Source organism: Lepisma saccharinum, chromosome 26, assembly GCF_977018435.1.
Source record: "Lepisma saccharinum chromosome 26, izLepSacc3.1, whole genome shotgun sequence".
Classification (NCBI taxonomy): Eukaryota; Metazoa; Arthropoda; class Insecta; order Zygentoma; family Lepismatidae; genus Lepisma; species Lepisma saccharinum.
The window spans coordinates 28065384-28092513 of record NC_139254.1 but is presented as its reverse complement, the minus strand read 5'-3'; the positions used below and the strand labels follow the sequence as shown (position 1 = coordinate 28092513).

The 27130-nt window shown below is 38.1% G+C and overlaps 1 protein-coding gene across 1 annotated transcript; it reads left to right on the top strand.

Annotated features, from left to right (window-relative positions):
- The first annotated feature begins 61 nt into the window (after nucleotides 1-61).
- Nucleotides 62-26209, top strand: RpL29 (ribosomal protein L29). The gene is made up of 4 exons (XM_083112387.1): nucleotides 62-113; nucleotides 3598-3653; nucleotides 13603-13667; nucleotides 25931-26209. The coding sequence occupies exons 2-4, from the start codon at nucleotides 3617-3619 to the stop codon at nucleotides 26081-26083; spliced, it is 255 nt and encodes an 84-aa protein (XP_082968513.1). The 5' UTR covers nucleotides 62-113; nucleotides 3598-3616; the 3' UTR covers nucleotides 26084-26209.
- The last annotated feature ends 921 nt before the right edge of the window (nucleotides 26210-27130 follow it).

The window sequence follows — 27130 nt, the reverse complement described above, 5'->3', positions numbered from 1 at the left end:
ATTTAGTAATCGAAAAGAGAGGAGAGAATATCGATTTCAGTTCTGTGAGATCGAGTTCGAGAAATCTAAATTCTTTTACTTCCGTTTCCGATACTTGTTTTCAGCCGTGCAAGGTAAGACAAGGTACACGTTGGTGTGACATATTTTATTATTATTCATTACATATCTGCGACATCGCACCTTTTTCTTGCCGTAAAGAGTTATAATAAGACAATATAGTCGCTGCTGTAATTTCTAATGTGTTATTTGTAACAATGCGGCCAATGTATCGGAACTAAATACAAATGGTTTTTATGTCAACATTCTTAATTTGGGAACGATTCCAATTGTTTTATATTTTCTTGTTTTTTTTCTTCGTACGTTAGGTGTGCAAAGTTTGCTGGCGTTACCGTTTGCGCGCGGTTTTCCCCTCCTACTTCAGAATGGATACAAGCGGGATTTTACGAATAAAAAAAGCATTGAAGGTACTCCAAGATGCCTTAATCCACACATTTTCCAAAAACCCTGATTAACTATCTTCTGCGCTAAAACAAAATAAATATGCTTTTACTTGTCATTTTAATATCGATTACATATCGCGTGTTTCCTTGAGAATGGTTTTTCACTTCCAAATACTTCTATATAATCCTTTACTTGCCACCAGCCATTCGTTTACTGTTGTCTTGACCATCTCGTGAACGGTTCTAATCGTGGGGCGTTGACCCACTGTACTCCCTCGAGAATTACCTCGATATTTTGTAGTCTACAGATTTCAATGCTTTATGTAATATGGACATAGTTCCAGCCTGCGGAAAACACAAATGGAGATCCCAAAGTATCGCCCACTTAAGTAACCAACTTTATGCTTGCTGTATTTTCAAATTCATCCCTACATTTTTGCGATATAGTCTACTACACTTGACACTCCAGTAACTTCCTCCTGCAACTTATTGAAATAAATCTCCAGTTCCCGACTGATAATTGGGTACTACTTTCGTATAGTGGAAACACCTATAAATCATTTCGTTTGCACTTCGTTACATTCCTAACATACTATTCTGTATTGCAGAACATTTATTTAGGTGTAATAATGAAGTTCTAACTGAAATAATGTCTATTTCTTACATTTACTTACTGTTCATTTTTTGTATTCTATAACACACACTATGGCGATACCATACTGGGTCATCACTCGTTGTGCCAGTGTTTTGTCGATTTGAAATGTGTTTGCAGTGTTGCAACCCTCTTCACCGAAAAATACCTACTTTTGTGCCCGGATTTGAAATTATGCTAATACCTTGCGAACCATTTGGTGTTAGCCCCACACACCATTTCCCGTTAGGTTAGGTAAGGTAAGCATAGTTTTAAAAAATTAAAAAAATCCTCCAGATGTCATCTTATAGCAAAAACACGGCGTGGTTTGAAACACTCGGGGGGGGGGGGGGGGGGGTTTACGCGATCTAACACGGAACATTGTGCTCACGTGCAGAAAGCAAATTGCAGCAGCAGCAATAGCGTGTCGGAGAGATATTTTCGCAGATAAACAATTGATTTTGCATTAAAATAGATCAAAACTACATTCCCGAACTTCAACAACGCTAAAGAAAATTATTTCCGTAAGTTCTTTCTTATGTGAAAAGTAGGAAATCAGTTTCCACTATGCGAAAGTGTTACCCAATAATGTTGAACATATTGGAACACTCCCCAATTTGGTTCACAAGCACTTACCATACTGTAGATGCATGCTCACGTTTCAAAGGCCCCGTACCATGTGTCAAGAGGGTCTCGCTCATCGCACCAAACTCTCAATCCCCATCTAGTTCACTGCATGTTTTGACACTTTATAGTGCGGGCATACTTCGGTGCTGGTGCAAGGAAATCGCGTTCGTAGAAGAAAAGCAGTGTTCAAATTCAGAAGATTAAACCACAGGAAAATAATTCTACAATGCAAGCAATGCGTACATACAAGAAAAACTAAAATTTAGAAGATTCAACAAAAGCTTGTCTGCTGCTTTAAATGTGTATTTGATTAGTTAGCATGCACCACGTGATCATACACCATTACAGAACATAGTAGCCCTGCCTAGCTCGCTGCACCTTTTGACTCTCTTTGCACTGAAGCGTCTAGCTGGTTGCACGGTGCAACACCGAGTTGTCTAGTTCGTTGATTTGGAGTCGAGTAGTGTATTTGGTGTGTGCACTATCTTCCAGACCGGTGTATGGTCACCTGGTGCATGCTAACTAATCAAATGACCGTTTAAAGCAGCAGACAGGCGTTTGTTGAATCTTCTGAACTTGGACACTAGATGGAAAGCATCTAGTTGGTAGAACATAATTTCCTTGCACCACTTTGACACGGGATACACTGCACCGAGTGCAGACACCAAATCAATTAAGTAAACGAGTCGATGTTGCATCGTGCAGACAGTCAAAAAGTGCAGCGAACTAGAAGGGCTACAAACACCTTGGTCAAGTCCCGTATTTCACCTTCTGACATCAGGCTAAATGCTTTAGTTGTTAGTCTAAATCTAGTGTATTTATGCTAACCTAACCACGAAAGCTCAGAGGATGAAATATGGTGCCTCGCAAGAAGGTGTTCGAGTTTGGTGCAATGAGTCATACCTGTGATATGTACCAAAACATTGTCTGCAGTAAATGTTGCAGCCCCAGATGTCACAACAGGATTGCCAACTTTCAATCTCAGATACTTCCAATACCGCTCCAAGATACAAACATAACGTAACAACATGTCAAATTTTGTTCACATGTATTTGCCGTTCTTCTGTCAAGTCATGATTTCCAAATCCAACGCATTTCTATAAAAATACTACAAAAGCAAAGCATAATACATAATTCCATAAATTTATTTCATACCACAGGGAGATGGCAACAATTAAAATGATGTAATAATAGTACTACCAAAAACTCTCAATACTCCACTATAACACATGTCCATGAGCTAAAACCAACAGAAAACGGTCATATGGAACATAATCTTCATGAACAATACCAAAATTTTCACTTTCTTGCCAACCTTCAACCTGGGGTACTAAGGGTTAAGGGTACCCCGATTGTTTTAAACGAAACCATGCAGAAAAGGCAAGTGTTGCATAATGAAATCACAATTAAACAAAAGGAACTTGGGCCCTTCCAACACCTGTGACAATACTCTAAGCATTTTTTAAATACTAGCCAGGATTTTGTAATGAAATCTTTATTGAGTCATTTTGATGTGAGATTTTATTCGAAAATGTTTCTGTATATGTAAAGTTTGTATATTTGCATTGTTGTAGTTTTTAGCCTGGACTTGAATTTCATTGTTAATCAGCATTTATACCTCCTGTATCAACAGTTTAAATGTAATTAGGACTTGCCCTGTGACAGCCATGCAGATTCAAAACAGAAATATTATGTATTCAGAGTGTTCACAATTTTGTTCCTCATTTTCATCTTGACCACCTGGCAACCCTGCTTCAGATTGGTCAGTATTAGGGATAATCAAGAAGTCTAGATGGGGATAATTTGATTAGCCCATCTCCAAGGAGTAAAGTAATTTGATGAGTTAATGTGAGTTGAAATTTTATGCATGTTAATATTTATTATTTCTTTATCTTTCAGATTGTAAATACTTGCAAGAATGGCAAAGTCAAAGAACCACACAAATCATAATCAGAGTAAGTATGCATACACATATGTTAGTTTACAATTTGCACGTGAGCTAATTATACGTCCAGCCAAAGAATAAACAAGTCACCTCCAGTTGTTTCAAAGGGGGAAAAGCAGTGTTGCTACACGCCTGATGTTTGTCCAGTCTTAAACGACGCATTTAGGGGAGTGGCAGGGAATCTCTGAAACCCATTCACTTGGTACGTGGCGGCAACCATTAGGCTTTGCCGTCCCTGGCCTTGACCTGTTTTGAAGATGATTCAAAATGATAAATTTGCCAACGCAGGATACCATGAAAATTTCCCTTACCATGACAACTGACCCAAGCCGATTGGTTCAGTGGTTCATGTGACCCTCCGTGGCTTTCGATGGAAAAGACAAAAATAGAATTTTGAAGCTTATTCTTTCGTCAAACAGGCTTTAGGTAAACATTTGTTTTTCACAGATTTCAAATTATAGTTGGTTTTAAGAAGCATAATAGTTTTGGTCATTATTTTAAAATAGATTGCAGACTTATTTGATACAAACCAGATATGTCATTCTTTTTGGTACGAAGATGGTGCCACGAGTGAAGTTAAGCAAATGAAAAGCATCACATATTTATACTGTCACTACACATTTCATTCTCGCTTGTGACAAAGAACAAAATTTTTATTTTTTCCAATAGTAACATAAGAAAGGGAAATGAGGTGCAAGGAGGTGCATGTTTTCTAAGTTCTAATGTGTAAATCCACTCTCAACTTGTGCATTAAAGTAGGTGAAATTCAAAGACCCTAATCTTGACAATTTGAAAAAAGACCGGCATTGAAAGCAGTTCATGTCCTCCTGGTTAGTGTAGGGCTTATGGCTGTCGACTTCTAATCAAGAGGAGTCTTGGGTTCGAATCCTGCTGGAGGCATGTTACATAGTGGTTCGGATTCCACTTCAGTCCATTTGCCTATCTGAGCATAAAGTGCAGTGGCATGGAGGGGAGGGGACCACCCGATACCAGAAAAAATGAAAGGATAACACGATTATAAAATTTTTCAGCATATTTTACTACATTGCCATTAATTTTGAGCAGCTACTTTATTTCTTTGTTGCATTTATGAAGTAGTATTTTGTAAATCTTTGTTGTACATACATAAGAGCATCACATATCTATAAAAAAATATTTTAACAGAATTGCAAAGCTACAAAGTCCCTGTAACAACAAAACAAAGACTTGTTTCAAATTACATGACAGTCACTTCTACAAATAAAAACTTGAGAGGGAAAGTAGCAAAATCTATCTAAAACCAGAATCCATGGTGCAAGTCATCCGAGGATCAGTACTGCCAGAGCAGCCTTTTCCATCCCATTGCTGTTGTTTCCTGGCTTTTCACGCTGCTTTTCAAGTAGCTTCCGAATTGTCCTTATGGCACAGAAATTTTGGGGGCTCCCACCGGAAGGTCGCTAATCACTTGACTGCACAGGAGTTCTATCACTTTCCTCTTAATGTTCGTAAAAGTATTGTAATTTTTGTATCGAAAAGCTTTCTTCAGGGTTTGGAAAACCTGGAAAGCAGGAAAATTGCAGGGAATTTTGCAGATCGTCTGGAATTTACCTGCATTTTGGAGTTTGCAAGAGAAAAAGTTGCCAAATGAACAAGCAGTTGACTTCCACTTCTGGATTCAGTTCTTGTGATTTCACTCCCAAAAAAGATTCAGTTTAGAAACTTGTTTCTTTCGTTCTTATGATTCTCAGTCTCGTGCAAAATTATGGTTCCTTCAAATTTCTATAATAGATTTTAACTTTTATAATACTAGATATTAGAAGGAATATCAAAGTAAAACTTGCAGTTCAGATATCTGATTGATAGCTAAAGTACATTGACATTATGATCATAATTATCGGAAAGGTTGGTGAAGATGAGGTTATAGTCTATTATTTTATAGATCTTTGTCTTGTTTAGGGTTACCAGATCGCTATAAGGAACATGTAGGACATGTTGTCCCAAAATGTAGGACACAAACATTCACAATAAATAATACACATTTCTACATAACATGTTAAAAAATAATTTAAAATTACACTTTTGCAGTTTAAAAAAATGAATTCTTAACGAATTCTTGAATGTACTGTAATATACTAAACAATGCACTTCTACTACATGTTTTAACTGATACTTCTCAGAAGAGAAAATTTTCTCAAAATTGAAGGTTTATCAAAATATATTGATGAGAGACTGGACAGTCAATCTTCGAAATTATAAGGACCAGCACCAAACGTTTTACATACTTGATGGAAAAAAAATCTCTCATGAGTCCAGTGTGCTGATGGAAGTGAGTCTCTCAACATTTGCATTATGACTTGTAATGGCTAACAAATATTCAGAAATTACCGTAGTTTGAAATGATTACAGAAGTTTAATCTTGGGTATTTTTAGTATAATTACAGGATTTGTACCAAAATATCATATCCATATCAGGACTTTTCTTGGTCTTTTTTTTTTTTTTTGTCGGTTAACCTTTATTTATTCGATCCCTACTTGGGTAAAGTTGGAAATTAGCAAATAAGAAAATACATAATCTATGATTAGGGGCATGCATATTTCGTTTTTGACGAAAAAACTATTGTAGTGTTAAAAACCCCGTACTTAATGGGCAATTAAGATGAAAACTGAAGCTGTATTTTACAAGAGAATGAGACTTGCTTCATCTATTAATGCAACCTGGATTGCATTTGGCAGACTAGCGAGGTTCTGGCATCTGGATCCACGGCCAGTATAATCTTATTTGGGGCTTGTGTTGTCGTCTCTATGTGTATGTGATTGTTTCTCCATCTATTTTATCTCACCACCATTCATCCTAATCTTCGCAATTAGCCAAAGGAACAGAAAAGTGAAGTAAAATAAACTAAACCAACCAATTAGTGACCACAAGTATAATTTTCTGATTTTTATTCCCCTGCTCTACAATAAAAAATATTTCTTAATCAGAATCTTGTTTAGAAAGAAGTGCTTAAATATACTACAGTGCATTCGATTTGAAAAGTAACTATACACCTGTCATGCACTAGTACAACAATATGTAACATACACTGTAAATTAATTACAGTAGTTGTTCAAAATGGTTCCCATGAACATCCAGACATATCTGCACGCGTTTCTTGTTCTCGAAGACCGGCAAGTTGTTCAGGTGAAATGTTTTTGGAGAAATCACAAATAGCAGTTTGAAGTTCCTGGAGTGTGTGGGAGTTTCCTTGATAAACATTTCTTTTTTTTTTTTGCGTTACCCCAGAAATAAAAATCCGGTTGGCTTAAGTCCAGAGAACTAGGTGGCCACAAGCCCTTAGAAACGATTTGATCTCCAAAAACCTGTTGCAGTAACTTCATGGACTACCTGTCTGTATTAGGTATGGCCAGATCCGGATCCTGGCTGATCCTAAAATTTTTCAGATCCGGATCCGGAGTTTTCGGACCTGGATCCGTTTTGCCATCGCACATGCCCTTCTTTGGAAAGTAAGAATATGCTTATAACATATTGTTACCTGCTAATATACATACACACACACATATATAGTGTGTGTGCGTGATTTGTAATTAAATAATACACTTACAAGGGAGGTCTAAGTCTCCCCCTCTGATTTCCATGAAACTTGCAGGGCCCAAATGAAGAAATGTGTGTTTTTTTGTTTCGGCAAAAAATTTGTTCTAGGGGGCAACCTCCTCTCAAATGTCAAGATGAGGACAAATTGAAGTGGGGATCTGACCCCTGTGTTCCCCTCCGATTTCCATGAAACGTGGCAGGTGTGTAGTAGGGATGGCCAGATCCGGATCCAAAATCCAGATCCAGAACTTTTTTTATTTTAATTTGTAGAACTGTAACTGTAGAACAATTGTATAATTTTTGTATAACATTTCTATCTTGTTATATGTGTTAAAGGTTTCATCCTGGAATGGAATGTCTCACATTTATGTGTGTTTTCATCCCCCCCTCAAATGTCAAGATGAGGAGAAATTGAAGTGGGGATCTGACCCCGAAACCACGTAATATGGCATAGGAAGAGCTCTCCATACACCTGTCAAATTTCATGAGAATCGGAGGGGGACACGGGTCAGATGATCCTCACGTCAATTAGTCCTCATCTTGACATTTGAGGCGGGTTTTACCCCTAAGACAGTTTTTTAGCCGAAACAAAAAAAACACTTATTTCTTTCTTTGGGCCCCTCTATACACCTGCCAAGTTTCATGAAAATCGGAGGGGGACACAGGGGTCAGATCCTTACTTCAATTTGTCCTCATCTTGACATTTGAGGGGATTTTGCCCCCTAAAACAGTTTTTAGCTGAAAAAAAAACACGTAATTCTTCATTTGGGCCAGTTTATACACACACCTGCCAAGTTTCATGGAAATCGGAGGGGGACACAGGGGTCCGATCCTCACTTCAATTTGTCCTCATCTTGACAATTGAGTGGGTTTCGCCCTGTAAAACCGTTTTTTAGCTGAAACAAAAAAAACATGTATTTCTTCCTTTGGGCCCAACTATACACCTGCCAAGTTTCATGGAAATCGGAGGGGGAGACACACAAGTCAAATGCCCACTTAAATTTGTCCTCATATTGACATTTGAGGGAGGAAAACAGTTTTTTAGCTGAAACAAAAAAAAACAACATGTATTTCTTCATTTGGGCCCGTTTATACACACCTGCCAAGTATCATGGAAATCGGAGGGGGACACAGGGGTCCGATCCTCACTTCAATTTGTCCTCATCTTGACATTTGAGGGGGTTTTGCCTCCTAAAACCGTTTCTTAGCTGAAACAAAAAAAAAAACGTATTTCTTCCGTTGGGCCCCACTATACACCTGCCAAGTTTTATGGAAATCGGAGGGACACAGGGGTCAGATCCTCATTTCAATTTGTCCTCATCTTGACATTTGAGGGGGTTTTGCCCCCTAAAACCGTTTTTTAGCTGAAACAAAAAAAATACGTAATTCTTCCTTTGGGCCCCACTATACTGCCAAGTTTCATGGAAATCGGAGGGGGACACTTAGATAACCTCCCTTGTTAGTCTTACACTTTGTAATTATTTAACACTGCATATATTATAATGTTTTATTTTAATTTGTAGAACTGTAACTGTAGAACAATTGTATAATTTTTGTATAACATTTCTATCTTGTTATATGTGTTAAAGGTTTTATCCTGGAATGGAATGTCTCACATTTATGTGTGTTTTCATTTCCAATACATTCGAATGAATACATATTCGTTTCAATGGCATTTACAAAATCACCTCTGACATGTGTGCACAAGTGTGTTAGCCGATGCGTAGCAAAGTATTTTAGGAACAACACTTGAAAAAAATTCTTGTAGGACTAACTAATGAAAAATTTCTTTGTAATCGAAGATCATAATACCTTTTAAGGTGTGGTAATATTATAATGGGATTGAGATACGAAACTCTCGGATCCAGATCCAGATCTGGAACTTTTGGATCCGGATCCAGATCCGAAACTTTCAGATCCGGAATTTTCGGATCCAGATCCGTAACTCTTGGATCCGGATCCATTCGATTTTTCGGATCCGGATCCGTTTGGCCATCCGTAGTCTGTATGTGCGGTCACACCACATCATCTTGTTGAATTCAGACATTATTAATTTTGTCCTCAAGTTTTCTCCCCCATGAACTGGTAAATGATTTCACAATAACGAGCTGAATTTATTGTTTCTGCGAAGAACATTGGGTCAACTATTCTTCTGGTCATGTAGAGGAATTTTATGTACAGAATGTGGGTTGTTGGCAGACCATAAACGTTCTGTATGTGCACATACCATGATAAATGGAACCATACCTCATCAGTATATAGAAAACATTGTCCAAGATATAGCCATAGATATAGATATAGTCTGCTATAAACTGTTGAAACCATTCACAGTATTGAATCGCTTTGCACAGTCTGTAGCTAATAACTTTGAACCGCTTTCACTTTATATGGGACGAGACTGGGCTTCTTACGAACTGCCTTGTGTGCAGTTGCAACACGGAACTTTTTCTGTTTGGCCAACTTTTGCATGGACTTGTTAGGGTTGGGACTACGTTGCATTGCAGCTAATATGTCTTGCAGTTTTTCTTCATCGAGTACTTATGGGCTACCACTTTGCTCATAGTCCTTTACCAATTTTGTCGCCCTAAATTTCTCGATTAGGAACCAGTGTACCTGTAAATTTAACGGAATACTGGTCTTTCACTCTGTGTACTCAACATGCTCACGGAAGACGTATTCAATGAGAAATATTCGCTGTTCTAAAGTTAACACCATTCTGAGCGCACACGGAAAGACACCGTCTTGATCATTCAGAGGCGATGAACACACAATGAACAACAAAGCACCAGCCTGGCTGGCTCGCGGAAACAAACCACAGACAACGCAGGATTACCAACCTTTGCTGAAGACATTGCTCGCAGTGAATTGTATACAATCTCCCCAACATATAATCGTGTTTATATAGGTGTAAAGTTACTTTTTGAATGCAATGTACTAATACTAATAATAATAATAAGTGCATATTAAAATGAACCTGCCACCCTGTTGACCTGGTGCCTACTTACCACCCACTGACAGGAGACAAATTTAGTTAACCTTTACTCTCCTGATGACACCATATGGTATCATCAGAGTAAGGTTGTACTGCCCCGATGATACCATATAGTATCATGGTGCTGATTACGAAATGAATGTTCATTTTGGACATTCATACTCTTATGTTTGGGTGGAAACTCTGACACAGGTCTGGAGCAAGCCTGGGAAATTCACATTGATGACCAACTTCCCCCCTCTCCGTAACATATCCATGCCACATTTCCAAACAAGTTTCACATTTTGGCTCATTATTCAACTTGTATGGCACCCAGGAACATGAAACATGTTTCATTCTCTTTGGAAACGTCCATTCTTTGAAAGGAATACTAAGGTTTGCGCCTTCTCCCCAAAATAGCAAGAGAAGAGGGGGAAAACTCCAGATTTTTGTTTTTTCCATTGATATTCGGGAGTCGTGCCCCCAAACCCCCCCTCCTCGGTTCGGCGTTCTGAATTGTACACGGTTGCATGCTCTGATGTTTTAGCTGTAAAACAAAACTTATTTTCCAAAGTATATTGCTCCCATAGTGCCAGAGTTATAACAATTTTCCTCCAAAAATGCCAATTACCTAATTTTCATAAAAAAAAATATCACATTTTGGCTTATTATTCAACTTGTATGGCACCCAAGAACATGAAACATGTTTCAAACTCCAGATTTTTATGTTTTTTCCATTGAAATTCGAGGGTCGTGTCCCCCAAGCCCCACCTTCCTTGGTCAGGTGTTCTGAATTGTACACGGTTGCATGCGCTGATTTTTTAGCTGCAAAACAAAACTTATCCGAAGCAGATTGTTCCCATAGTGCCAGAGTTATAACAATTTTCCTCCAAAAAATGGAAAGTATAGCTCGACCACAAGGAGAAAAACCTTCCGTCAAAAGCATTCGCGCATCTTCCCAGCAGTTATCGGTGCTCGGGGCAGTGTTGCCAGGTCGGACTTGAAAAAATCGGGAGATTGTTCCTTGGGAAATCAGAAGATATGCTACAAAATCCGATGATCTGATAGCAGCGGATGAACAACGTTCTTGGGGAGAGGGGGGGCATAGGCATGCATACTGGGGACAAGAAGACGTCCACAGATTTTTTTCCAGCGAGGGGGAAACAATGTATTTTTTATCAGGCAGGTAAACTAGGCATATTACCCCGTAATAATGTTGCCCTTTCAGAAAACACCACTTGAGTTTGAAATTATCACGTTCCTACATCCCTATTATAATAATGGTTGTAAATTACTGTGACTGAATCAACTCATACGTCTGAAATAATAGGTACTTTTATGTTAACATTCATTTTCCACAATCTTTCAAGTCGAATGGTAACAATAACAAATTTGCATTCTGCTGGTGTCCGGTGTACAGCTATCGTTAGGTGTGGGCACGCGGCCTGCACCATAATGAGAAAGTGCATTACGTATGTGAAATATATTGGTGAATTAGACAGCATGTCTTCCTCAATAATTCAAGATAGCAACGCTTATGCTAGGGTGCCACGTATCCTCCCCATCTGCTAGAAATACACACACAAACAACACACACACACATGTATAAAATAATTTGCCCACTCTACGAAGTCAGTGTTTCTACCTAGTAAGGCAAGGACGTTTCACTGTGTTTGTGTCACTTCATCCATTTCATCAGCTTTTCATTCATCCATATTGTCGTACTTACCCGTAGAGGCACAAAAGCGACGTAAAATAACTAAAATAGAAGTAGATTTTTGGGTGGAATAAAATACAACCATCTAAAAATAGTAATGCAGTAATAGTAATAAAATAATAATAATGTCCTAGCACAATTGAGTATCTGCATAATTTCATAGTTCAAACAGCATTTTTCATGGCTGAGTGGAGTTCTACTCTACCTGTCCCCTCCATGTTCAAGTAAGATGAGCAATACATGTTTTCGAGCAGGCCGATGGAGGTTCCATAGCAATAGTTTATTAAGGAATTCACCCGAGAAATCAATATAATATGTGTGGCAACACTGATATGAGCCGGGCTGAAGGCCCCTTCCCCCTGTCTTTTCCCCCACCCTCCAGCACGATGATGTTCTGAGCAGGTTTCTTTCTGTGTGGTTCCACTATACCTATTTTTCGTAAAAAAAGAAAATAATCACGTTTTGGGCTTATTATTCAACTTGTATGGCATCCAAGAACATGAAAATGTTTCATTCTCTTGAGAAATGTCCATTCTTTGAAAATAATACTAAAGTTCACACCCTCTGCCCAAAATTCCGGGAGAAGAAGGGCAAACTCCAGATATGTTTCGTTCCATTGAAATTCGGGGGTCGTGCCCCCCCCCCCCCCCCCAAACACCCTTCCTTGGTACGGCTTTCTGAATTGTACACGGTAGCATGCTCTGATGTTTTAGCTGCAAAACAAAACATATCTGAAGTAGATTGTTCCCATAATGCCAGAGTTATAATAATTTAACTCCAGAAATGCAAATTATCTATTTTTCATTTAAAAAAGCACATTTTGGCTTATTATTCAACTTGTGTGGCACCCAAGAACATGAAACATGTTTCATTCTCTTGAGAAATGTCCATTCTTTGAAAAGAATACTAAAGTTCGTGCCCTCTCCCCAAAATAGCAGGTGGAGAAGGGGCAAACTCCAGATTTTTTGTTTTTTTGCATTGAAATTCGGGGGTCGTGCCACCCCCCAAACCCCCCTTCCTTGGTCCGGCTTTCTGAATTGTACACGGTTGCATGCTCTGATGTTTTAGCTGCAAAACAAAACTTATCCGAAGTACATTGCTCGCATAGTGCCAGAGTTATAAGAATTTTCCTCCAAAGAGTGTTCGAATTTAAAATTCCCACCGAGAAGCCTGGGCGAGAAAGGGGCTACTTTCGTAAACCTGCTTGGGAGTGTAAAGGTTAAAGAACTCTCTCTTTTCCTCTCCATCTGTTGTTTGTTGGATGTTGAATGTCCCATCAGGAACTGAGTTCAGGTTTCCACTGCATTCCGGCTCACTTTAAGCACTTTGTATATCTGTTATGGACAGCATGGTGAATCTGTATTCCATCAATATCACCCAATATAATCAATCATATGTAGATTTACAACTAAAATTAGCAATAATTTAACTGAGTATATCCATAAACATTCTGCCATTTTGGTACTATTTTCATGAATTTTAAAGTAAATGCCTACGCACACAGTTCTTCCAAATTGAAAACCCATTGCAGTGACCTGACTGGCTCTATCGATAATATAGCATTTGAAATTTTATGTAAGAGTAGAATTTTGTGTTTAGAAGTATCAACAAAAATCCAGATTTAGATTGATATAATGGGGCACTACAACAGTTAGTGTTTTTTTTTCTTTTTTAACTTTACTCTGTTTTTTCTTCTTCAGATAAAAAGGATCATCGCAATGGCATCAAGAAGCCGAAAAGACACCGTTTTGAATCAAGGCGTGGGGTAAGAGGATATAATAATTTTTCATCAGATATTTAGTTGGATAAGTTATCTTAAACTAAGCCATTCAATTTGCAAAGTGTTGTTCAGTAAATATTCGTAATGGGCCAGATTATTCAGTTGTGATGTTTTTATTTATTTATGTAATTAAAGTTTCAGATACAGTACTGAAAGACCATTTTATACTGAAACTGTAGCAACAAGAAGAAAATAAAAACAAAAATAAAAATAACAACAAAAAAAAAAGACAATACAAGATGGCAGACGAAAAAAAAGAAATTGTTACACGTACATTCTTAGCGACTGTCGGAACCTTTGTTCTGACAAGAAAATATCGGTATTTACAGGCAGGTTATTATATTAGTGGGGGAGCCTATAGTAAAGAGACCATTTCTTTCGGAGTAAAGATTCCCATGTCACAACAACTTGCCCAGTCTCCTGGACAGGCCCGTAGCTAGAGGGGGGGCAGGGGGGGGGCAACTGCCCCCCCTGAGAGCCTGCCTTGCCCCCCCTGTGAAAGATACAGAACATATTCCTACCTGGAATTCTCACTAATCTTTACAATTATATTCTGTATTACTCTAGCAACGCAACATAAAAACATTTATTGATTTTGTGATTTATGAAGGTGGATTCCGTATAATGTTGTATCAGGATTGGGGAGAAAGAATTCCCTTCCAGTTTCAGACTTCGGGAAATGATTTCCCAATTTTCAGTATCTAGAACAGTTGTGACAATTTGAGTAGTCTTGTATTAAAGGTGCCTAATGCGTTTGGATGTTTTTCTTGGATGTGTTGCTATGAGGTTTGAACTGCATAATTTTTTGTTTCTCAAGTCTACCTTTTGGTAATAGTGATTCATGTGATAGAGAGAGGGAGCGGATATTTGATTTTTGTTACTTAGCGTTGCTTTTGTGCCACATCTAGCTAATCGTGACAATGAGTGATGACGTGAAATTGATGAAGAGACACTCACAAACAGTGTTGCAACCACAGGGTGGCAGGGGCACTGTCCCCCCAATCTTGAACAGAAGTCCAATCTGGGGGGGGGGGGGGCAAACATTGAAGTAAAGAAACATGACTAGCAAAATCTAAGAACAGCAGGACAAATGGATACTCGAGATGGAATTAATTTTCAAGTCTTTCTTGCACTTTTCTTCCAGATGGCTAAGGGCACTTGCAGGGGGCACAGAGGGGCAATTGCACCTTCGATTTCAAATTTTATACAAATAAAAGTACATTTCGTAAAATTTTCTTGCTCGCTTCGCTCGCAAACAAATTACCTACTATTCATACAGTCCAAGTTTAGAGCCATAGCTAGGGGGCGGCGGAAGTCAGCCTTGGGAGCCAAAACGATCTGAATGAAGTGTACATGGAAGTTATACTGTACGTGTCATATGCACAAAAAGAATAATGCCCGTCATGCATATTCTGTCATTGAAAAATACAGTTTGCGTGCTTGTTTTCCATTACTAGCTAATATGAAATTGAACGTGTTAGACTAATATTTCACATAATTTGTTGAAAAACAAATGCTTTAGCACCGACTTCTATCCTCTTTTGCATGATTTACGACGGTAATAACGTATTTTAATGCTACTATTATTACTACCACTATATTAATATTATTATTATTGGCACGTTTGTCATGGTACTTGACCCCCTCTCCAGATAAAAATTTGTAGTTTCGCGTCTGCTCACAAACAACACTCATGCCCAGGCTCGAACCTGAAACCCCCTGGCTTCGTAGTGTGTTATGATGGAGGTCGGCTAATGAAAGATGTGGGACAGCTTACTGGCTCAAATTATTATCAAACATGATGAAAATGTGATAGTGTTTCACATTTATTATTTCGGTTAGAAAACTATAAATTATAATTTATAATAAATATCAATTTCAAATCTTATGAATCATTTCTCTATGCAAACGCATGAAATATGATAAGCAACATAGGTGTGTGTTATGATATCCATTTTATAAAGGAAAATTTAAGTTTCAACCCTTACTGTTTGCATGATATCGTTTCCATATTATGTTATATATTGCTCTCAGAATTTTAAATGGCAGTAAAAATTAATTCCATTTGCAACTGCGAAGCTATCAATGGTATTGCATACATTAAGAACAGAAGATGCCATATTTCGATTGCTTGTAACATCGAAAGTAGAATTAGACAAGTAAATAGTGACTGAGAAGAGTATCAGTATAAAGAAACTGATGTTTGGGGTTTGTACGCTTCTGCTCAAAAAGTGGTGACGATAAGCTGACCAGAGACCTCGTGCCGCGGAAATGGGGTAAAGCGAAGGAGGGCTCATATAGTTCAGTTTCGTACAATAGTCATTAAATAAGGTATTTTTCAGTGGCGTAGCATGGGCATTTCGGGTGGGAACGCCAAGTCCGAAGGAAAGGTCGGCCCTTTTTTGGTTAATAATTTACTTATGGAATTAGTCGCCACAGGTGTTGTTTATTTGCCTGAAGTCAGCTGGGTTTGCAATAAAGCATCATCATCCATGCAGTTTTTAGCTAGAAAATTAGATGCCTCACTATGCAACAAATGTTTTGAATTCTGGTGTTTTATACCTTTCGGCATGACACAAATCATTATAAAACCTACGTGAATCACAAGCCTCTGGACAACAGTAGACGTCATTGTTGTGAATGATCCAACTAATGATTGATTTGGTTTATTTTACTTCGCTTTTCTACCACTTTTGGTTAATCGCGAATATGAATATGAGTGATGATGATATTGATGAAGGGACACTCACAAAGAACACCGGTGCTCACCCCGGGATTCGAATCACGGGCCTCTGTCGTCTTGGCGCGCTGTGCAAAACACTCTGACACGGAGGTGGGCGGATGATCCAACTATCGTACACTCTACTAACATAACAGTGCCGATTAGTAATTCAGACCACTGTTTATTACGTCTTGAGAATGTTGATAAACATTTTAAAATAATTTTGTCCAGAGACCATTCGATGTTAAGAGTTTTCAAATGAATGCTAAACATTTCCATTGACACAATATTAAGCAGTTACATAATAACTAAAAAATAATAACCCGCAAAACTATTATTTTTGTATTATTATTAAGTGGTAGAGCAGCCACAGGCTGAACTTCTACCACGAGGACTTCAGCAACTTATTTGACAAAAACTGTGTTGATCTTTTAGTTTTTAATGCACATCGCTGTTCGTGCGATAAATTATACAATGCAGTGGCCATTAAGAAGTGCTATATTTCGGTTTGGTAAAGTTACGTCAGTCAATATTGCGTATTGTAGCAACACATAGCACGAGTGGCACGAGCGCGAAGAACCGGGTGGAAATTCTACCGCTGTCGTCTGCTTCAGAAGGCAGGAAGGGTCACGTGAACCAATCACGTAGCCCTCTGCTCCATACGCGGGCGTAAGAGAGAGCATTTGGGCGCGTGCTTTAGGGATCCAAGCTTTCCGTCCAGAAAGGCAGCAAGGAATATAGGGTCCTGTACGCCGAACCTGCTCGGCGTCCGGCCAGGAAAGGCATTTAAAAAAATGCTAGAACGAGTGTTGTTAGTGGAGCGTTGCACGCGGATCGCGAGAAATAGCTATTATAATGCCATGAAGGTCAGACATATATGAAATTAGTCAAGATTTACTTTATATTTACAGCATTTATTCATTTTTTAAATATTAAATCTGGGAACACCGGGCGTACGGGCGTACTATAACGCTACGCCACTGGTATTTTTCATAATGTAAAGAGGATACAAAATTTCTCTCTATAAAACTTGATATGAAATATTAATGATGACACTGTAATCCAAGAAGTCATTGATCAATCAAGGGATTCCTATTTGTTTGTCGGGTGTCAAACACATGTATTTCAACAACACAATATTTTGCAAAATGGTTAACGTAACCAGTAGGCAAACATTGTCTGTAGTGATGCAAGAGTCTTTCATTTGAAGTAAATAGCATCCGTGGTGGAGTAAGAGACCCATATTTCAATGTTTTAGCAAGTAGGCCTATAAAAATTGTATTACAATTTTTTACACAATTCATCAAAGTCTAGATAATATGTAACCATTCTTATTTAATTAATTCGATTTTTCTTGCATAACACAACACAATGGTGTTGTTGGATTCTCGTTAGATTCCTTTGTGCGTAAAAATCTTGCATACTGGAAACTAGTGGGAAACATTATGAAGCACAATTTATAAATGACTTCCTTAATCAGTTCTGCAGAGAAGCCCAAAGTTGTTGGTACATATTAATCATCTGTTAACATTATTGACCTGTAAATATAAAGTAGATACAGTCCCGATTAGCCTATTTATGTTAAACTTTATCTTTGTATTCATTGGTAGTCCGAAAGGTTATACTCGAAATATTGCTATTTGATGTTGCTTGAACTTTTATTGTTCGTTTGAGTTTCAAGATAACATCCCTTTCCTGTTACTTATTACTGTTGTAGGAGGGGGTGGGGCAAGTGTCTCTCTGTACCTTGCTATATCTGTCAATGCAACACAATATATTAAAAATTTGCCCCCTCTAGGATTGACTTTGCCCCCCCTACTAAGAATTCCTGGCTACGGGCCTGCTCCTGGCACAGTAGAGTTATGACATTAACATTATCCTTCCTCACAGTGTGATGTCAATACTAAACTAAATCACTTTGAACCGAACCTTTATTGACACCTTATTATTACTAACATACACAGCATTACAATATCACTGTGATTAAACACAGTAATCATCACAACCTTATTCTATGGGAAGAAAACAACTGGATACTATTCCAATAGGTCTGCTTCATTTTTACCTTCTGGATATTTCTAGAAGCTTCTGGAAACTGGAAATTAAATTGTGCAGCTTCCAGTGCAGATGCCCTAGGATCGTATGCATGTTAAATTATTGTTACAAAATTAATTTTTAAATATAAATTTAAAAAGTGTTAAGTCTCCGACCAATAGTCTGATTTAACTGAAACTTGCAGCATTTGAAAGATAACATTTACCATATTGCTCATCTATAATGCACGTCCATGTATAATGTGGACCCTGGTTTTTGATGAGGAAAGGCAACAAACAAATAAAGCTTGTACATAATGCAAGGTACAATTCAGGTTCAAGAAATGGCCGTCGCTGCCTCGTAATCAAAGAGTCCCGGTTTCGATACCCGGTGGAGGCACATAGTGGTTCGGATCCCAGTTTAAACTGTAGGTTCAGTTCCAATTAACCTTACTGTGCATAAAGTGGGCATGAAACACCAATTCAATCAATCAATCAAGAAATTGCTTTCTTAGTTGTAGGGCGTAAAGCTGTTGCTATGATGATCAAAGTGAATGACATCATACCAATGTGCTATGTGGCCAAGAGAGGAATATTATCTTGTGTATACAATGAGTCACCAACCCACACCACCTCCTCCCATCTCCCTCCACTGTGTTTATCATCCTTAAGATTTCACTTCTGTAACCACCTTGTTTATTCTTTAATAGAAGAAAGGGAGATCAATATTGTGTTATGGATTTGCATCTCTCTGGAAGTTATTTTCTATTATTTCTCGTTTGACCAGGTTCATTATAAATCTCCCTTTCTGCAGGGGTTTTCTCACATTTTGATCACTTTTCATGTCTTTCACTGCTGATGTACATCCTGTGTGATGGGAGGTGCATCTCGAATTCTGCCAGAACGGCACGGCACTGCTTTTCTCGATGTCTCAAAATGTCCTGTTACAAAGTGAACAATCATGGAAAATGGCCATTTCATTTTGACATTGTCTATTTAAAAATTATTATTACTAAATACATCCAACCTGCTAATTTGTATTTGTGTCTGTTGATATATTATTGTGTGATACGCAGTGACATAGTGAAGACATGCGTGGTTTTAATGTTGGCTGTCCGAAGTATTCCATGCACAGTTTTTGAGGTCAACATTTTTACTCATTGTCATTATACATGAGTAAATACGGTAGCTATTTCTGTTGTGTGTAACGAGTATTGTTCAATGTTACCTCTCACACTGTGCAGAGTGACATCATCATCTGAACCACAGTCTATTGCAAATCGCAATTCTTGCACAATATAACAAACACTGTTTCCAGCATCATTGTCATTTCCTACTCAATTTACATTATGAACGCTGCCACGCTGTGTATAATGCAGGAAAATCTAAATTCCAGGAACATAAAATCTGCAGTTCTTTTCCAAAGGTAAAACCCATTGCAGCACCAGTGTTGATTATTGGTATGAGTAAGTTTTATATTGGTAGTTTAATGATATTGAAACATTGATAGTATTTTTTAATTTTTCTATTCGTGATGGTAGATGTTGTAGGCTTTTACATATGCCTGGGGTGCATGCGTTTGTAACGTTCTACTCGCTTTAGTTCACTGGATATTTACAAGCTACCATAAAATTAAACAAATGAGAGAGGCCGTAGATTAAGTAAGCGTTTGTCAGTAGAACGTACAAATTACTGGGTTGGAGGCTTTTGCCACGTTTTTCGCGACGCCTCAAATAATTCTGGAAGTTGATTGGTACTGGGCCAAAAATCGTCACAATAAAGTTTACTGTATGAATAGTTACTTCACATCTAATATAATTTCAGAAAGAAACAGCTTTCCCAAAAATGCGTCACACAATAACAAATCCATTCTTACAATCTGCTCCCCTCTACCATCACTAAATACATACTACCTGCAGAAATACTAGACACTTTTTTGAATGTTATAATCAATTTCAAGTTTTTGGCAAATATCAATAAATATTCATAGTTGCATTTATTTTTGATAACATATCTTTTATTGTGCGTATACTTGTCTACAATTGTATCAAACGATTACGCAAACAATTATGAATTTGCGAAGCTACGCAAGTCGGCAATTCAACAAATCGCACTGTATATGTGTATATCCCACTCAACAATTCAAAATTTAAATATTCGTAAATTTATACGTTAACAATTTATTTGGTTTATGGTATCTTACATATATGTATAAATATCACAGAAAGTATGAGATACCAATGTATCTAAAGAACATTTCTTTGGTTTTATTCAACAGACTCGTTCATACCATCACTAACACCTCAATTAAGCTGGAGTGTAACTAATCCTTCACTTTGACTACAATGCACAATCGAAAGTTACTTCTCTCGTTTTGACCAGCAAAACTACTTCAATATTATACTATATCAATTATACTTATCGTGTCGATTACGATTTTAACAAACTCGCGTAATTTTCAAATTACGTAATCAACCGTTGCATGCCTTCAATTTACAGTTACAATGATAATATCATTTTATAAGTTGCTCGTAAAAAGGGGAAGCAAATTGGTAAGCTAGGTAAAATATTGGGAGTCGCACTACAAGACTGTCCCGATTTTTCCAGATTTACATTTTTTGCAACCAATAACGTGTTTTTGCATTCATATAAAAAGCACGAGATGCATGTCATGGATTTAACACGTGCCGTTTCTAATCATAAAGTACATATCCTAATATCCGGTGGTCACTCGTAACCTCCTTACGTAACACAATGCAAAAATTATCGGCAAATTACAAACCATCAAATTGTTCCGATTACTTCTTTGCTGTCACGTAATCCAACACTATAAAGTACGACTGCAAAATCAAATTACGCGTACTTGTGCTATTTCGGCATTCGACGCAATTTTCAAAGGGGTCAAAATGGGTACTTGTCAAAAACACACACGTTGCACTATAAAGTTCACTACTCATACCTGTATAGAAATGTGACGTGTACTAGGCACGAGGCTTCCAATTTTCCACGTATCAGCAAAAATGGTCAAATGGCTTCCTTCGTGAAATGAAGTCCCAAATTACGTCTTCCCATCGTAATTTATCCTGGCTTCTATCCGGAGGAGCTCTTCACAATTCTCCTTTGCTATCTTCACCAAGTGTCATCTAAGTGCTTTCTTCACCAAGCACATCCTCCATGCTTTCTTCTCCAAGCATCGTCTACTTCGGGCAGGCGAAGAAACCATTCCTGTTGATGCAGGCAACCTTCGCAGTTTTCGTGGGGGTATTGAAGAAACATAGCACTTCACTGCGTGTACTCCTGTAATCAAAGTCTGCAGGGGCAGTTCATTCCGCAATGTTCCCAGTCTCGTAGTGCACATGTTGACTCGTTGCGTGATGGAAGGTCGAGTGAGTTTACGAGCTGCCGTAACCCACTGGGAAATCGTCCATCAGGTGACACTGTTACGTCATACCTACTCTAAGTAGCCCTAGTGCTGCCATCTCGTATCATTTCAACGAACTACGTGGTCCATATACACAAACTTGGGAGCAATCAGGCGACAAGCGCCAGCGACAAACTTGTAACGTAATTTACGTAATAATAAATGCGGAAATACGTTACACGTTATTCCCATTGCCTATGGTTAATGGTACTGTGAATCAGGATAACAGATTTGAGCATCCCTAGAGAGAGAATGTACCCACAAACACTGAGCATGCATCACTTAATGAGGAACATCATACATGTTGGAAGATCAATGATAATTTTATGCGGGTTTCTGATAACTTGCATGATGAGATCATAAATACTGAGATCTTACCCTCAAGTCCTGGTGTTGTAAAGATTTCCTCAAATGTTTTTATTATTATTATTATTATGTTTTCTCTGCTAATTACTAAATCATATGTTTTTTGTAAACCAAAAGTGGGTATCATTGCTGCAATAAATAATTTTACAGTACAATGTTTTCTTGTATGCAAGGCAGTTCTACATTCAAAACTAAATTCTTCCTACTCAGAAAGAGTAAAGTAACAAGTTCGTAATATTTCAACAAGAGGGAGGAGACACATATCAAGCGATATGTTGGGGACCCATTTCCATTCCTCTGGTCCCAGCTATGCCTTTAGGTGGAGTGGACAAATTTAAAGTGCGAGACATTTTCATTTCCTAGAGTCTGGCCAGTAGAGTAAGCATCACCTTCTTACAAAATATAACTTGCAGTAATTCCACTCAGTAGAACCTCAATTTAATGTTTGTTCAATGATCAAAGAAAACTGAAAGCAGGAGAAAGGGTAAAAAATTGGAAGAACAATATTGGGACACCACTGTATTCTTATTGAGTATGTTGATTTTTCATTGGAGACAACTGGAGAAGTGATCTTGATTCAACCATTCATTTTTATTTCCCCAGGGATCCCAGCCTGGGCATGGGTGTTCTTTGTGAGTGTCCCATAATCAATTTAATCATATCACGAGGGAACTTGATTTTTCACACTTTTCGGTGTTAATTTTCCCAAAATCCATGTTTTTATTTTAGTAAACTTTTCTGCCAAATATACCTAAAAATTATATCTTCAGTGTGTTTGTAAACTAGTTTTTTTTTTTTTTCAATATGTAAGTGCCTGTTCATGATTCATACATTGGAAAGAATTTTTGGAGGAAGTTATTTTGAATATCTTGCACTACAAATAGTTATGTTACAACTCCCATGTGATGATGCTCGGTGCCAACTCAATCTCCTCCAAAACCAAGCAAATTCGCTGTCACGCAAAATCAGTCTTGGGCAACAAGTACCGATATTACAACTCCTGTGTGATGGTTAGTATGGACTCAATCTTCCACCAGAACCCTGCCGCTTTGCTTGGTGATGTAAAACGTTCAGATAAGAAGTTGAAAATTTGCGGCAAACGCCCAGTTTTATATATCTTCAGTCAAAATTATTCTATGGATAACATGCACCAAAAAAAAATTGGGAAGACATGCATGTTATACTTGCGTGAATATGGTAATTTTTACTTCTTAGGTCTGTAACACAAGAAATGCTGAATTTTCATTTTTTAAGTACAAAATGTGTTTAAATTCGTGAAAAAGATCACAATTTGTGCTAAGTTCACTTTATTCCACAATATAGAATGGATGAAAAATGTGTTTAGAACATGTCACTGCACATACATGAGTACTTTTTTTCCCCCTAACAATTAACAATTCCATGTTATAACATTTGCATAAAATCTAGGTCCCTGTATATCACTAATCCCCATCTTCACAATTAGCCAGAAGTGACAGAAAGGCAAAGTAAAACAAACCAAGTCAAACAACCTTTTCGCTCTCAGCTTACCTTGTTTTCTTGCAAAGTATTCTTCAGTAACTTTTAGGGATTGTACAGATTACTATACTCTGTTGTTATTGGCATGTCAGGTATATTTGATTGGTAAAACTTGTCTATAATTTTACCAATAACTAACATATAATTACATTTTTCATTTTTATGAATACAGTGGAACTTAGATTTTACGATTTTTACCTTTTTATGGGTATCAAGACAAGAGAACTTATTAAAGAGCAGGACAATGTATAATCTGCGAAAATTTCATAACATTTTACTCCATTTGGACCATGAAGAATGAATGTATAAAGCAGGGAAATGTATAATCACTGGAACCTGTATTTTAAGTTCTTACACCTTCGTCCTCTGGATAATCATGCATTTGAAATAAAAGCATCACTGTCCCTTCCTCAGTCACAAGAAAAGAAGGTAAGGAGCTTGTCCAATACTTCCTTGTGCCTGCAAGAAAAGAAAGTGAAACTTCACATCCCATGGCATTAGCATAAAAAAATGGTTAGCTGGTGGTAAGGAATGAAACATTTTAACCCTCACGAAACCAGGATGTCGTGGACATGTTTTATTCCTTACCTGTAAGCTTTTAAGCATTTGATTTCCATGTAGAGTTCATTCCTTCCAGCTGGCCCCCATGGCAGAGTGGTTAGCACATGGTGCTACGGTGCCAGGGGTCGCAGGTTGGAATCCTGGCCTGGGCATGGATGTTTGCAAGTCCATTCATCATATCATCACCATCTTTGCAAATTAGCCAAAAGTAGCACAAGAAACGAAGTAAAATAAAGCAAATCAATCAATCAAAAAATTATTTCTTCCACTCCCGATAAAAGAAGCCAAGCAAATTCGAAAAATTGGAACGAATCAAAATAGTACATGACTATATGAGGACGTATCAAAAAGTTTCAAGACTAGTTCTGTAACATGCCAACAGATGGCAGCGCAAGGCTGCATGCACAGGCACAGGGAGCACCAACCTTCATAACTCAGTGTGCCAAGAGACATCGTCCTGTGTAGCTGGTGACCTTCTGACCATGTGCGTTACCACATCTGCGATTTCATCATGGACAGCAAGTTAGAACAACAAGCGAACGTCAAATTCTGTGTAAAACTTGGCAAATCCACCACAGAGACGCTTGACATGATTCGGCAAGTGTACGGCGATGCTGCAATGAGTCGTGCAAGGTGTTTTCAGTGGTGCGCACGCTTCAAGAGTGGAAGAACATCACTGGAAGACGAAGAGTGATCAGGACAACCTTCAACAAGCACAACACCCGAAAATGTCTAAACCATTCGGCAACTTGTGCATGAGGATCATCGGAGAACAATCCACAACATTGCTGCCATTGTCGGTGTGTCATACGGAACAGTGCAGGCAATCCTCACGTGTAATTTGAACATGCGCCGTGTTGCTGCCAAGTTCGTCCCTAGGCTGCAGACCCAGCAGCAGAAGGAACACCGCGTCCAAGTCTGCCAAGAACTCCGTCAGCGTGCCATCTTCCAGTGATGTTCTTCCACTCCCGAAGTGCACGTGTCTGTGTGGCGGATTTTCCCAGTTTCACACAGAGTTTCACGTTTTCTCTGTTCTAACTTGCTGTCCTTGATGAAATCGCAGACGTGGTAACGCACGTGTTCAGAAGAGCACCAACTGCACAGCTCACAATGTACACAGGATGATGTCTCTTGGCACACTGCCTTATGAACGTTGGTGCCCCCTGTGCCTGTGCGTGCAACCTTGTGCTGCAATCTGTTTCCATCTGTTGGTGTGTTATAGAACTAGTCTTGAAACTTTTTGATACGTCCTCGTATATGCCATGTTTGCCAACACATAACACACTTTTTCCCTTTAAAAATAGGTCTGAAAAACGGGTGATCTTGTATGTTAACACTCAGTTTTTTATTACTTTATTTTCTGGAAAATTTTCTCAGTTGTGAATTAAACAATTTCTTTGTTGCTTCCTTGCAGTATGTGGTAAATAATATTAAAATGTATTCTTTGCTAGTTAGATTAGGTAAGTTATTTTTTAGAAGTAACTTACATATTACTTTACATTTGAAATGCTGTAAATTATAAATTCAGTGATAAACCTTTTTCCTCAATGTGTACAAAGAAGGTGTTTCTTTCAGATAGTTCGTAGATGAATACTGTTGCAATGTCTTTTCTTTATTTATTTTGCAGTGGGATCCAAAGCTCCGTCGCAACACAAAGTATGCGAAGATGCACAATCTGAGTTTTCAGGATCAGTTGAAGAGAGCAGCAGAAAAGAAAGCATGGAAGGAGGCTAGGATTAAGGCTGAGCAAGAGGCACAGGCACAAGCTGCAAAAAAATAACTATTAACCAAACTGACTTTCATCAGCTGTGGATATTCCTCTGCATGTGACATGTGCGGTGTATGATATGCAGTAGTCTGTGCACAGTTGAAACATGGAATAAATCATATTATTGTATTTGTTTTATTATGATTTTTATTCTTATTACTTTACTATATTTTGACATGCATGTACAGTGCAACCCCGATTTTACGTTCCCAGATTTTACATTTTCCCATTTTTTATTTTTTTTTTCCGCTTGGTCCCCTGAAAAACGTAAAATCAAGGTTTTGCTGTTTTTGAGACACTCATTCATAAAAAGATATTTTCTTGAAATTTCACCTGAATACTAAATTGGAAATGTATTGATAATTCTAGCAAGGTTCCAAATCCTAAGACTGCACATACTATAACAGCAGCCCAGAACAGAACAAGAAGATTTTTGTTTGTTAACAGTCCTTTCTCAATCATTGCCTCAAAGATGTGCATCATCTTGGAGTGGGGACTCAAGCAAGGGCGTCAAGGACAGGCCCGTAATAAAAAAAAATATATTATGTTTATTAATTTTAACTAAATATGTGCTCTATTGTATCCAAGGAACATGTAATTCTACAATGTAACAGTCTTAGGAGCTGAACAAAAGGCAATATAATCATTGAAAAAGCCAAACAACAAAGTGGTTCCCATGTTCCTCTTACACAATTAAACCAACAGTCAAAGGAATCTCTGTAAGATCGTGATAATTGTTGAGAAGTCTGAGGTTCCTTTTGGGTAATAATAGTAACTTGCCTAAGCTCCGTGCACTATCGTGAGAGGGACACTAAATTATGGTTACAGTTACCCTTTTTAGACAAGTCAAAATGAAAGTACAACCTGTGGTTCCTTAACACATTATTAGCATCCGGAGCAGTACAATTTTCAAATCCGGGAACTTTCTAACGGAAGCAGCCCCGGTGCCCACCCAGCGTCGAATGACATATAGGTACCTGGGGGAATCCAGGGGGTGGTAGAGGCCATCAGGGGCATGATGCTGATCACATCACCCCCACTCACGACCGGATCAAGAAA

Coding starts and splice junctions, on each gene's coding strand:
- RpL29 (XM_083112387.1), top strand. CDS start 3,617: ATGGCAAAGTCAAAGAACCACACAAATCATAATCAGA. Junction 3,654..13,602: donor CCACACAAATCATAATCAGA/GTAAGTATGCAT, acceptor TTTCTTCTTCAG/ATAAAAAGGATCATCGCAAT. Junction 13,668..25,930: donor GTTTTGAATCAAGGCGTGGG/GTAAGAGGATAT, acceptor TTTATTTTGCAG/TGGGATCCAAAGCTCCGTCG.